At 41.9% G+C, this 14,799-nt stretch overlaps 1 protein-coding gene across 1 annotated transcript in view; it reads right to left on the minus strand.

Annotated features, from left to right (window-relative positions):
* Window positions 1–295: 295 nt before the first annotated feature.
* The window catches only part of LOC143504254 (acid-sensing ion channel 4-A-like), a 115,795-nt gene continuing 101,291 nt past the window's right edge, over window positions 296–14,799 (minus strand). Inside the window, 1 exon segment of the mRNA XM_076995765.1 lies at window positions 296–3,010. Coding sequence (XP_076851880.1) covers window positions 2,879–3,010 — 132 coding nt within the window. The 3' untranslated portion in view covers window positions 296–2,878.

Here is a 14,799-nt window from a genome sequence, read left to right on the forward strand (position 1 = left end):
CCATGGTTACTCTGACCTGAAGTGCTGTCGTATTTTGCTATGACACACAGTAAACAGGAGAGAATCAGACTATATGGTGATGCCCTTTAAAATAAAGAATTAAAACAGAAACGAAACACTTATATATAACACTTAAATACCAAAATGTCAGTGTTGTCCTCCTGATGGTTATGAATTGTGGCTGTTGTGTTGAATTGTGGCTGTTGAGGTCAAACGCCACTCAGCAAACAGGACAAATATACCAGCCAACAAAAAACAGATCGGTCTGGTCCCCCCCCCCCCCCCCCCCCAACACTGGAGAACAACGTCCACATCTCCGCTCTGCTGGACAGGTGTGTTCTACCTGCACAGTTGTCTACCTGGCTTAGTTCCACAATGCGTCACTGGCACAGTCGTTTTGTAACACTTGCCAATTCTGATCACTGTTAGCTGACAGAGTTCTTCAGAGTTAAAGGGTTTGGAGGTCAGTGAATGCACCATCTAGAGAGATGGTGGAGTTTGAGGTGGTGTTATACAGTTACAGAGGTGTATGTGCGTCCCCGCTGCCCTCCTTCCAGAGTGCATAGTTCGTCCACAGGGTTCCCATCTTGATTCAGAGGAACTGTTCAGTTGTGCTTGATTTGGTAAAACAAAAATTTAAAGAAATTTTAAGCAATCTGAGGAACTGAACATTTGGCATTTTGAGAGAGCTCTTTTACAGCGAAATCAATCAAACAAAGGAAAACCGTGATCCTAAGACAACATACATGAGAGGGTGAGAGGGCTCTGTGTGACTTCACAGCTTTAACATTTCTGTGATGTTCATCCTTCCTCATGTTCTCTTCATCATAAGAACATCATGACAGATTTACCACAGCATCCTCAAATCTGATAAATTAATCAAAAATTCAATCAGAAATGACATCAACTCCAGATCTTAACTTCGACGTTAAGCTGAAGACGACGCTGAGGACACCCAGAGCCCTGATATCTACACACTGGGTTTACAGCTGTTAACACTCAAAATACTTTTGGGATGGTCAGGAGTTTCCAAGCCCCTGAACTGAGTGAGCAGCAACCTTTCATGGGCTGTGTGTCCGCCTGCCACACATAGCTTAGCATAACAAGTTTAGCATCGCTGCTACCTTAGCGTAGTCATCATCGCTGTGGTTCGGGCTGTTGCTGGTGCCGCCTGCTTTACCAGACACTTCCACTAAAAACAATACCAGTCATGAAGCAGGTCTTTAGCTGTTAGAAGACGGGGAGATCCTTCTCTCATCATTCCCACAGCGCCATGAACCAGCCCGCCGGGAGAAATTCTGGATGCCGTTGCGGGTTTGGACGGTACAGTTCAGCACAGGGAGAGTCTCCGCTGCACCAATCAGTTCACCCTCGTGTCACAAACGACAGAAACGACCAGTTTTTCAAAGCCCAATCAGTTCTTCTCTAATTCTCTTTCAGCATTTGCACTACCTGAGGAAATCTCACCCTCCTGTTCTCGTAGCAGAAGTGGAGAGTGCAGGACTCCTCTGGACCAGCCCTGCCTGGCGTCTTTGTCTTATCAACTGCTCTTCGGAGGGCTAGAAGAGTGAATCCATGGAGTGATAAAGTGAACGTGGAAGTGAGTCTTTGCCTGTGGATTTGGCCCCAATGTCGTCGTCTGTGAGCTGGAGTGAACTGGAGTGAACTGGAGTGTCGTTCTGCTCTCTTAAGGGGACAACGCCACAAGGAGACAGCAGCGTCTCAGTCCCACATATCAAATCTCTATAGAAATAACATTACAAAATTAGTGGGACTTCTCATATACATTAAGGAATTACTCATAAACCATTTAATATAAAGAGGACATGTCCCATATGTCCCTATGGAACCGCATACATGCTACTTCTCTGATACACAAATACTTCTACAGCCTTCGTTGAGATGGTGGTCAGCACAGATGCTGTGGTCACCCTCAGTCTCTGAAGTCTAAGGGTCAATAATAAATTACCGAAATACATAATTTACATTGGTAATCTCATGATATGGTATGATAATCTCAGCAACGTTATTTTACAAGATGATTTGTACTTAAAGACTGAAACACTGCAGAGGAAAAACCGAAGCAAAGGACGCAGTGCTTTAACCTGATGTGGAGAGCAGGCAGCACCGAGACCCCGCCGGTCCCGCAGAGACCCTGCAGGTCCCGCAGAGACCCCGCTGACGTCCCACTGAGGCCCAGCGCCACAGTACCAGGTCCCCCAGTAGAGGTGAGACAACACACATCCCTGCAGACAGCACAGAGCCTGCAGGACACGGAGCCTGCAGGACACGGAGCCTGCAGGACACGGAGCCTGCACACATGCAGGACCGTGCTCAAGAACGGGGGTAGAGATCAACTTTGGCTGTAGCTTTCACTGGCGTTCCACTTGTGACAATGAGAAAGTGAAGTTAGCTGAGATCCACAGTCCTGTAGAGCCCTGAACCCAACACCAGGAGAGAGAAGATAAAGAGGGGGAGAGAGAGAGAGGAGGAGAGAGAGAGAGGGGGGAGAGAGAGGAGGAAAGAGAGAAGGAGAGAGGAGAGAGAGAGAAGGAGGAGAGAGAGGGAGAGAGAGTGAGATGGAGAGAGGGAGAGAGAACAGGGGGAGAGATAGAGGAGGAGAGAGAGAGGGGAGAGAAAGGGAGAGAGAGCAGAGAGAGTGAGAGAGCAGAGAGGGGAAAGAGAGTGAGATAGAGCTGTAGAGAGAGGGAAAGAAAGGGAGAGAGAGCAGAGAGGGGAAGAGATAGGAAGAGAGAGCAGAGAGGGGGAGAGGGAGAGAGAGGAATAGAGAGAGGGGGAAAAGGGAGAGAGAGGGAGAGAGGGAGAGAGAGCAGAGAGAGGGAGAGAGAGAGTCTGTGACTGTGGCAGACAGCAGGTCCTAGCAGGCGAAGTCTTCGCAGGGCAGAGCGTGGTGACGGCCCTGGTGGAGGTGAGCGTGGTGGTGGTGATTTGGGAGAATGGTGTTGGCATACGCCCCCTCATCCTGCCCTCTCTTCAGCTCCACGCCATCCTGCCAACCACAAAACACAACGCCGCCTTACACCCCAGCACTCTGCCTGGTGGACGTCTGTCCCTGCGCTGTGGGCTGGGACAACGAGCAGTGTTGTCCTCTAAAGTTCTCCATTAGCATGACTATGACATCACCACAACCTACATCACCACAACCTACAGCACTATGACCTACATCACCATGACATCACCACGACTTACAGCACTATGACCTACATCACCATGACATCACCACGACCTACAGCACCATTACCTACATCACTATGACCTACAGTACCCTGACCTATGTCACCATGACCTACATCACTATGACCTACATCACTATGACCTACAGTACCCTGACCTACGGCACTATGACCTACATCACTATGACCTACAGCACCATGACTTACATCACTATGACCTACATCACTATGACCTACAGTACCCTGACCTACGGCACTATGACCTACATCACTATGACCTACAGCACCCTGACCTACATCACTATGACCCACAGCACCCTGACCTACATCACTATGACCTACATCACCCTGACCTATATCACTATGACCTACATCACTATGACCTACAGCACCCTGACCTACATCACTATGACCTACATCACTATGACCTACAGCACCCTGACCTACATCACTATGACCTACATCACTATGACCTACATCACTATGACCTACAGCACCCTGACCTATATCACTATGACCTACAGCACCCTGACCTACATCACTATGACCTACATCACTATGACCTACAGCACCCTGACCTACATCACTATGACCTACAGCACCCTGACCTACAGCACCCTGACCTACATCACTATGACCTACATCACTATGACCTACAGCACCCTGACCTACAGCACCCTGACCTACATCACTATGACCTACATCACTATGACCTACATCACTATGACCTACAGCACCCTGACCTATATCACTATGACCTACAGCACCCTGACCTACATCACTATGACCTACAGCACCCTGACCTACATCACTATGACCTACATCACTATGACCTACAGCACCCTGACCTACATCACTATGACCTACATCACTATGACCTACAGCACCCTGACCTACATCACTATGACCTACAGCACCCTGACCTACAGCACCCTGACCTACATCACTATGACCTACATCCCTATGACCTACAGCACCCTGACCTACATCACTATGACCTACATCACTATGACCTACAGCACCCTGACCTATATCACTATGACCTACAGCACCCTGACCTACATCACTATGACCTACATCACTATGACCTACAGCACCCTGACCTACATCACTATGACCTACAGCACCCTGACCTACATCACTATGACCTACAGCACCCTGACCTATATCACTATGACCTACAGCACCCTGACCTACATCACTATGACCTACAGCACCCTGACCTACAGCACCCTGACCTACATCACTATGACCTACATCACTATGACCTACAGCACCCTGACCTACAGCACCCTGACCTACATCACTATGACCTACAGCACCCTGACCTACATCACTATGACCTACTGCACCCTGACCTACATCACTATGACCTACAGCACTATGACCTACAGCACCCTGACCTACATCACTATGACCTACATCACTATGACCTACAGCACCATGACCTACGGCACTATGACCTACTGCACCCTGACCTACATCACTATGACCTACTGCACCCTGACCTACATCACTATGACCTACAGCACCCTGACCTACGGCACTATGACCTACATCACTATGACCTACAGCACCCTGACCTACATCACTATGACCTACAGCACCCTGACCTACAGAGCTTAATTTCAACCGGCTCCTCAGAGAGAAGAGCCAGCTGGGTTTAACATGCCACTTCAGGCTTGTTCCATTTAAACCTTGTTCCATTTAAACCATCCCACATTCAACACACATGAAACAAGGACACAACTAATATTATCAGGAAACACCTGTGTTTCTTTTATTAACATAAGATCAAATGGCAAACTGTGTGTTATTATTAGACAAGTGTGTGTGTTATTATTAGACCCATTCAGGATTTACACAAGCAGCAACATGACACAGTGATGACTGCGTGGGCGCGGTGTGTGTGTGCGTGTGTGTGTGCGCGTGTGTGTGTGTGCGTGTGTGTGTGTGTGTGTGTGTGTGTGTGTGTGTGCGTGTGTGTGTGTGTGTCTATATGGTTTACAAAGACTAAAAACAAGGTTACTGACCAGCCTTACAAGGACACCCAGGTATACAAGGACATCCCAAGTGTCCTTGTAATTCCGAGAGCATTAATGTTGTTTTCTGACTTAAATAAATATAATCAAATCAAATCAAATATATTTGTATAGCGCTTTTCACAACACATGTTGTCACAAAGCGCTTTACAGGATTAAGAATCCCCAAGAGATTTTTGGAGTTTCCAAAAAATGTCCTTTTATACCACAATGTGTATGTGTGTTACAATGATGTCCTCTGAAACCAATGAATGGTATAGAAGTATTACACAATTTGGCGGGAATTTTTACAACATTTCCCGCGAAACAATGTAACCAATTTCCTCGCGGAACGAAGGCATCATTTTTCCCGTGAAAGAGGAGGATTTTCACAGAGGCAGGATCTTCACGGAGGGGCAGGATCACAGAATTTAAAAGTAAGTAATTTGTTTGTATTATTTCCTATATTTCATGCCATGTGGGGAATACACATATTTGTCATATTGGGCCATCCACATGACGTCTGACGTTTAATATATGTTTACGATGACAAAACAAGCATTCATTCAAAACAATTAAAATCATAAAAACAGGTACGGTGACAGATAAACGCGCACTCTCATAAGCAGCTGTGATCATCGCTGTGCGTGTGGCGGTGTGGTCTGTCGCTGACTCGTTAAAGGAGAGAACGGGCCTCTACGCCTCCATGCTAATGTTATATTGGAAATTCCGTAGGGTCGCTAGCGGAAATTAGCATTATAATCGCGTTGCTAATTTGGTTTCTAAAACATCACGTACAGCATACTTTCTCATGTAGGAGCATCAAAGCACTGATAAATGTTTGTGATCTAAACAGCAGGCTAGAGCTACTCATTCTATATTATGTTTTGTACTGTGCTGGTGTGAATAGCTAAGAAATTATATGGCACAATTAGCTTGATGCTAATGTTATATTGGAAATCCCATAGGGTCGCTAGCGGAAATTAGCATTATAATCACGTTGCTAATTTGCTTTCTAAAACATCACGTATAGCATACTTTCTCATGTAGAAGCATCAAAGCACTGATAAATGTTTGTGATCTAAACAGCAGGCTAGAGCTACTCATTCTATATTGTGTTTTGTACTGTGCTGGTGTGAATAGCTAAGAAATTATATGGCACAATTAGCTTGATGCTAATGTTATATTGGAAATCCCATAGGGTCGCTAGCGGAAATTAGCATTATGATCGCGTTGCTAATTTGCTTTCTAAAACATCACGCAGGGTTGCCAACTCTCACGCATTGAGCGTGAGACACACGCATTTGACCGTTTTCACACGCTCTCACGCCACACTTCCGATATCTCACGCCGAAAAAAAATATCCAGTTTATTTACCTCAGATCCACATATGTGATTCAATACTCAATCTATCTATCTATCTATCTATCTTGGTATTTGTCCTTAACTCTGTATATGTGTACATTTAGTTATGGTTTAAAGGGACATGATTTCAGGCCTCAATTATTTAGTGTATTGGTATTTGTTCATAATTCTGTATGTGTACATTTAGTTATGGTTTAAAAGGACATAATTTCTATATTGGGTCATGTACTTAGTGCCTCGATGTTGGTTATGACTGACATCTTTGTACATTTATATATGGTTCACAGGGGATGATAGTAGCTATATCGTGACAACTATTTAGTGTCTTGGTATTTGTCCTTAATTGTGTATATGTGTACATTTAGTTATGGTTTAAAGGGACATGATTTCTGTTTCAGGACTCAAGTATTTTGTGTATTGGTATTTGTTTCTGATTCTCTATAATATGTGTACATTTAGTCATGGTTTAAAGGGACATGATTTCTGTTTCAGGCCTCAATTATTTAGTGTATTGGTATTTGTTCATGATTCTGTATGTGTACATTTAGTTATGGTTTAAAGGGACATGATTTCTATTTCAGGACTCAAGTATTTAGTGTCTTGCTGTTGGTTATGACTGACATCATTGTGCATTTATATATGGTTCACAGGGGATGATAGTAGCTATATCGTGACAACTATTTAGTGTCTTGGTATTTGTCCTTAATTGTGTATATGTGTACATTTAGTTATGGTTTAAAGGGACATGATTTCTGTTTCAGGACTCAAGTATTTTGTGTATTGGTATTTGTTTCTGATTCTCTATAATATGTGTACATTTAGTTATGGTTTAAAGGGACATGATTTCTGTTTCAGGCCTCAATTATTTAGTGTATTGGTAATTGTTCATGATTCTGTATGTGTACATTTAGTTATGGTTTAAAGGGACATGATTTCTGTTTCAGGCCTCAATTATTTAGTGTATTGGTAATTGTTCATGATTCTGTATGTGTACATTTAGTTATGGTTTAAAGGGACATGATTTCTGTTTCAGGCCTCAATTATTTAGTGTATTGGTATTTGTTCATAATTCTGTATGTGTACATTTAGTTATGGTTTAAAAGGACATGATTTCTATATCGGGTCATGTATTTAGTGTCTTGCTGTTGGTTATGACTGACATCTTTGTAAATTTATATATGGTTCACAGGGGATGATAGTAGCTATATCGTGACAACTATTTATTGTCTTGGTATTTGTCCTTAATTGTGTATATGTGTACATTTAGTTATGGTTTAAAAGGACATGATTTCTATATCGGGTCATGTATTTAGTGTCTTGCTGTTGGTTATGACTGACATCTTTGTACATTTATATATGGTTCACAGGGGATGATAGTAGCTATATCGTGACAACTATTTAGTGTCTTGGTATTTGTCCTTAATTCTGTATATGTGTACATTTAGTTATGGTTTAAAGGGACATGATTTCTGTTTCAGGCCTCAATTATTTAGTGCAGGGGTGGCCAACCCGTCATAGACCAAGAGCCACTTTTCTTACTGTGTTACAGCAAAGAGTTCGTACATGGGCGAGTGTAATCTGTTGAGCGGGGCGGGCGGGCGGGTGGGGGGGGTGGCGAGTGCAAATTATTAGCTGTGAAGACAGTCAAATGCGTGTTTTCCACTACGCCGGTTTTAAAAGTATTAGCGGCTCGCTAGGCTTGTAAACTAACCGCGCACCACGAAAATGTAGCAGTGTGTCGCCCCGTTTGTGCAGGTGAGCCCGCGGACCGGCTGGGGAGCCGCATGAAACCAGGCAAAGAGCCGCATGCGGCTCGCGAGCCGCGGGTTGGCCACCCCTGATTTAGTGTATTGGTATTTGTTTCTGATTCTCTATAATATGTGTACATTTAGTCATGGTTTAAAGGGACATGATTTATGTTTCAGGCCTCAATTATTTAGTGTATTGGTATTTGTTCATGATTCTGTATGTGTACATTTAGTTATGGTTTAAAGGGACATGATTTCTGTTTCAGGTCTCAATTATTTAGTGTATTGGTAATTGTTCATGATTCTGTATGTGTACATTTAGTTATGGTTTAAAGGGACATGATTTCTGTTTCAGGCCTCAATTATTTAGTGTATTGGTAATTGTTCATGATTCTGTATGTGTACATTTAGTTATGGTTTAAAGGGACATGATTTCTGTTTCAGGCCTCAATTATTTAGTGTATTGGTAATTGTTCATGATTCTGTATGTGTACATTTAGTTATGGTTTAAAGGGACATGATTTCTGTTTCAGGCCTCAATTATTTAGTGTATTGGTATTTGTTCATAATTCTGTATGTGTACATTTAGTTATGGTTTAAAAGGACATGATTTCTATATCGGGTCATGTATTTAGTGTCTTGCTGTTGGTTATGACTGACATCTTTGTAAATTTATATATGGTTCACAGGGGATGATAGTAGCTATATCGTGTAATTATTTATTGTCTTGGTATTTGTCCTTAATTGTGTATATGTGTACATTTAGTTATGGTTTAAAGGGACATGATTTCTGTTTCAGGCCTCAATTATTTAGTGTATTGGTATTTGTTCATGATTCTGTATGTGTACATAAATGTACAAAGATGGCAGACATAATCAAACAGCAAGACACTAAATACATGACCCGATATAGAAATCATGTCCCTTTAAACCATGACTAAATGTACACATACAAAATCATGAACAAATACCAATACACTAAATACTTGAGTCCTGAAATAGAAATCATGTCCCTTTACAGTTTTTGACGACTGCTAAGCTGCGTTTGTCCAATCTGTAGTCACATTTTCAAAACTCCAAACACAGTGAACACAACAGCAGTTTTCAGTGGCTATACTATTAGTTCAATTCATGTTGTTATGGCACAAAATGCAGTCATTTTACATGTTTTTATAATGCTTAAATTTTCTATACACACAAGGTTATCCAATAACAAAATTCTGGATCGTTTTTGTCTTATTTACAATTGCTTGTACACAGCATGCCAAAAATGAAAACCTAAGGTTCAAAACCTTAAATATTGTATAAAATGCCAAGTTATGCAAAAACAAAGGCAGCTGAAAAGTTATTACTGTTGTACACATTTTTTGCACATATAGATCAATGAAATAAAATGAAGTACAGTAATGTACCGGGTCAGAGAGGAGCAAATATAACGATTTGTCCTGCAATCTCAAGTGCTGGTTTGGTCCTTCACAAATGCCAGATTGGTCCCTATAACAGTGACCTCCTTCTTTGATTTTTGAATGAACTCTACCAACAACTGGTTCCAGAAGCAGAAATGGAACAGGTGGGAGGAAACACCAGGACATTTGTGATGGGACAATGTAGCATTCTCATGTCATCACAAACTGGTTTATAGACCATCCAAGAGTGATGTCCCTTTTCCTCCCACCCTACTCGCCTTTCCTCAACCCCACTAAGGAACTTTTTTTAGTCTGGAGGTGGAAGGCATATGATCATCGGCCCCATGACCAAATGTCCCTCCTGGATGCAATAGATCCCGACTGCAGAGACATTTCAGCTGAAGACTGCCAGGGGTGAATAAGACATACCAAGCTTTTCTTTCCCAGGTCCATGGCAAGGGCCAACATCAGATGTGATGTGGATGAAAACATGTGGCCAACTGCTGAAGGCCGTTTAGATTAGACCTAACAAGACTGTTCAGTTTTATATTCTGTTTTTCCCCCTTGTGTGGCTTTTTTTGTATATGTGTATTTTTACACATATGGGACCATGGCTAATTATGTTTACAATTACGATAATTATTTTTTGGGTTAGGCCACAATTTACAGTAATGTCCCTAATACAGTAAAATATACCCTTTACTGCAAAACTGTTACTGACTCCTTTTTTGTCTAATCTACATTCCATATAGTACCTAACAGTAAATATCACTCATTGTGTAGACAGTATGTTGCCAAAAATGCACACATTTGAAAAAAAAGTCCAAATGAAGCGGATTACAGTAAAAATGAACTGACTAAGAAAACAACAGAAGTTACTGTAAAATGTCTGTTGTTTGCTGGGAGAGGGTAAAACATTACATGTAATACTGTTTCTGTATTGCCATCAAATGTTAGTTTTTTTACAGTGGTTGTGCAGTGATTGACTATGTTCATCTCGAAAAGAGAATATGTGCTAGTGTTTGAAAGAATGATTGGATACTGAACCAGGTTCAGGTGTTTTAACAAAGTTGTTTGCATTGTGAAATGCAGAGTTGTTATTTAGTTAAGAAAATGCGCTTTTGAACACGATATTTACTATTTGGCTATTTGTGTGAGGTCAATGTGTTGTTGTGTTTAGAGTTTTGACAATGTATCACAAGTATTTGGAAACGCATGTTAGCAGTCGTCAAAAACTGTAAATCATAACTAAATGTACACATACAGAATCATGAACAAATACCAATACACTAAATACTTGAGTCCTGAAACAGAAGGGCTGTTAGAACAAAAAGACAAAAATTAAATAATAGAGATCAATAGTTATGTCCCAATGCTTCTTTGTCTACTGAAGACACTCTTATTCTTCTTGGACATCATCTGCACCCTGGTTCTGCTGGAGTCCAGCAGGGAGTTCTGTAGTGTGTTCTGAGATGACATTCTATTCTCTACTGTTAAATGCCTATGTGATTTGTCTGGCTGATCTGGGGCTTATTCCAGTCCTAGCAACGTAATCAACAGATCTTTGACTCAGCCAGCTTCCCTGCTTCCTGCTCAGTGGGTCTTCAACCTCCTGTTTCTGAATCTGTCTTGTCCCATCTCTGGTCCATCACATCAGCAGTATGTGCATGTTCCTCTGGCTGAGGAACTGGCCTCTGTCTTGCATTTAGTAGAGAACATGTAGTGTTCCTGTTTCCCTGTTTTTACGTTGCGTCACAGGCCTCTACTGAGGCATCCAGAAACTAGAGCCCTCCACTGAACTTTCCAAGCTTTCACCGGACTTCCTAGAGCTTGGAACAAGGGTTTACTAGTCAGAAGACCAGGCCTGAAGTCTCCTTACCTGCAGTTGACATTGTTGTTGCTTCTGTTTCCCTTCAAAATGGAGGACATCACCACTTTGATTAATTCTAACATTAATCAGCCTGTGGCTGTTCTGGGACTTCAGGTACTGTCAGGCCATGGTTGGGCTCCTTAAGCAACACTGTATCCCCAAACCAGGTGCCCCACTAGGTTCCCCAAGCCAGAGTCCCCTACCTGACTCCCGAAGCTCTAGGCCTCAGATACACCAAAAGCTAAAAGACACCTCTAGGCTCCTCAAGCCAGGCACTCCCTGACTGAAAAAGTCACCTCTTAATCTATCGCTGCCCAGGGTCTTCACCTCATGTCAAACAGGCTCAGAAGCAACTAGCCTCCACCACTACTCCCAAGCCACAGGACCCTCCAAGTTTCACCAATCTTCCATTGGGCTTCCAATCCCTAGGTCTGAGACCTCTGCTGTAGTGTCTTTATCATCACTGATCCACAAGCCTCCAGCCATACAAGTCACGTTCGTCACAGTGCAAGCTTCTCAAGTCAGAGACCCCTACTGAGCTACACAAGCTAGATACCTCCAACATACCACAGCTGCCTTCCCAAACTGCCAGCTTCATCTGCCATTTTCAGTGTGAGGCCTTTGCTGTGATTCTTAAGTCAAAGGGCTCCACTGGGGTCCTCAATCTAAAGGTATCTGTCAGGTTCTCCAAGCCAGAAACCTTCCCAAAGCCAGAGGCCTTCACCAGGCTACACTACAACGTTCCCTTCAGTCCTGCTCCATAAGATAATATTCCTAAAAGAAACTTTAAAGTTTTCCAATGTTTATTGCTAAATTATAATACAATAAAATATGTCCTATACTTGTAATGCTGTGCCATCAAAACAGTCAGTTCTTTTGTTATGTTCAAGTATTCATATGTATTAAGGAATTAATGTTTTGAGGGCTGTAGTACAAGGATGGATTATAGCTCTACATATGTTTAGAATTGTGCACGTTATCAAACTATTGCAAAAACGATTTCTGAAATGTACTGTTTAGGTGAAAATGTTGGCGCAGACACTACTGAGACTTCTGTTGCTGGCAATAATGGTAGGATTTTTGATGTTCACTCTATTTTATTTGTGCATGTTTATTTCTTAATGACTGTTTAAAAATCCTATTAAACTGTATTAATTATTTATAATAGAGCTTGTCAGAAAAAGGAAAAGGGCCTACACAAAGAAGCCTTGGACCACCACGGATGTCAAAGCCGTCATGACACATTTTGGGCGTCACACCAGGAATGGGAAGTTAGCTTCTTTAATAGAATGTGATGCTTGCAGAAAGGCAGAACACCCAATTCTGGAGACACGGACAGTTCAAAATATTAGAGATTTTGTACGTAACAAGGGATTATATTACAAGGGTGCTCCACTTAAATAACTCACTATCTGCTGTAGGTGCCTTTAATAAGGCTTTATGACATGGGTTAAAGTTCTCCGTCACTACGACGGATTTCCGTCATTTGATTTTTTTGGGGAAAAAATCCGTCAAATCATAATAAACAACACACACGCGCGTGCTAACTGTTTTGTGGCCGAAATATGATCCTCTCACTGGCGCTCAGCAGCGCTGGATGGATGACGGCGGTGTAATTTGATTGACTTGCGGTCATTCCGCCTTCTGATTTTCGGACATTACGTAGAAAAGTGACCTCCCTCCTGCCTGACCCTAGCGCGCGACTCCGTACACCTCGCGCTAAACATGCGCGAACGGCAGAGGCTACTTGCCGCGTCACAATCTTTTTACAGTGTTGTCTGAAACGATATGTGGTAGTATAAAGAAACACCCCTCAAAAACAGGAATGAACATTTACCTGACAAAAATTAATGTTGCTTTGTGTTTCAGGTTTGAAAAGTGCTGGAATTTAGGCTAAAGTACTTTAAAATGCTTGAAATTGTAACTACTTCGTTTCACAACAATCTGTCTGATTGAACAGTTTTCTTGTAATTCCAGGACGAAACATGAGACAACGTGAAGACGTTAAGATTGGGCGTTTTGAAAATAAACAACCATTAAATAATGTGATAAAAAGCGAATGATTTCAAATATATGTAGAAATATTTAACTTAAATAAATTTAACGTTGAAAACGTGTTGAAATGGACCTTGAAAGTGACGTACAAGTGCTTTAATTCCACCTTGTTAAGGTGTATGACCCCAACAAACATGACTTTGTTCATTGCGCTGAAGCGCGGACCCTCGCGCCGCTCGCGCCTATACTTGACGCGGCGCGAGGGTCCGCGCGGCGAAAATGACGTCATCGCTGTGGCTCCGCCCGTGCGCGAGCGCCTCGCGCGCAGTGGATTCCTGAGGTCATGCACCTCTCGAATTTTGTAAATTTGCGCAAGCCGCGCTAGTAGAATGGACGCATTTGAGGAATTTCTATCTGAAATTAAGTTTCAGATACACCAGGTACTACATGAAGCGATAAAAAATACCCAAAATAGATGTTACCCACAAATGTGTATACATAGACACATAGGCTTAAGCCTGGTTTATACTTTCAAGGCTTAAACCAGGCTTAACATGGATGGTTTTGTTCTGTTTGTATTTAAAATCTCTATCCAGTGGTGTGATTTAATTTGCCATTTTTGGACATTTAATTTTTTGTAACATACCTACTTAAAGCAGGTAATCTTACTGCTTGTGTTTATGCGATAGTGAATCTGATAAAAACAAGAGAGCTTCATACCTTTTAAAACTCACCAGGATTCACTAAATTTGACTTGATCTTTAAATAATTTTCTGGAAGAGGACCCCCAGAAAACTCCCATTAAATAAACATTTATGTATATTTATTGTTCAGGTGTTGCATTTTGTCGCTTCATAGATTATCTCTTCTCTCCTTACACCTTACACTGTTTAGATAAATATACTTTATAAATGTGTTTATTGTGTAGAATTAGGCAAAAGAGGCTGTGTCCCAACTACACCACATTTTCAGTAGTTGCTGGCATTGTCTTTTGCCAGGAAAAATTTTCAGTCAAATGAAAATTTCTTGCTTTAACCCATGCTTTATGAGTATGTACATCACTATGCATTGTAGGTTCTTTTCATTTATAGGACCTTATGAGTTTTTACACCCCCATTTTTAAATAGGGTGTTCTGAGTTTGTAGTTTGCTTTAAAGAGGACCATATGAGCTTGTAATGTTCTGTAGGTTCTTGGAAGGG

The sequence above is a fragment of the Brachyhypopomus gauderio genome, unplaced genomic scaffold (genome assembly GCF_052324685.1).
Source record: "Brachyhypopomus gauderio isolate BG-103 unplaced genomic scaffold, BGAUD_0.2 sc245, whole genome shotgun sequence".
Lineage (NCBI taxonomy): Eukaryota > Metazoa > Chordata > Actinopteri > Gymnotiformes > Hypopomidae > Brachyhypopomus > Brachyhypopomus gauderio.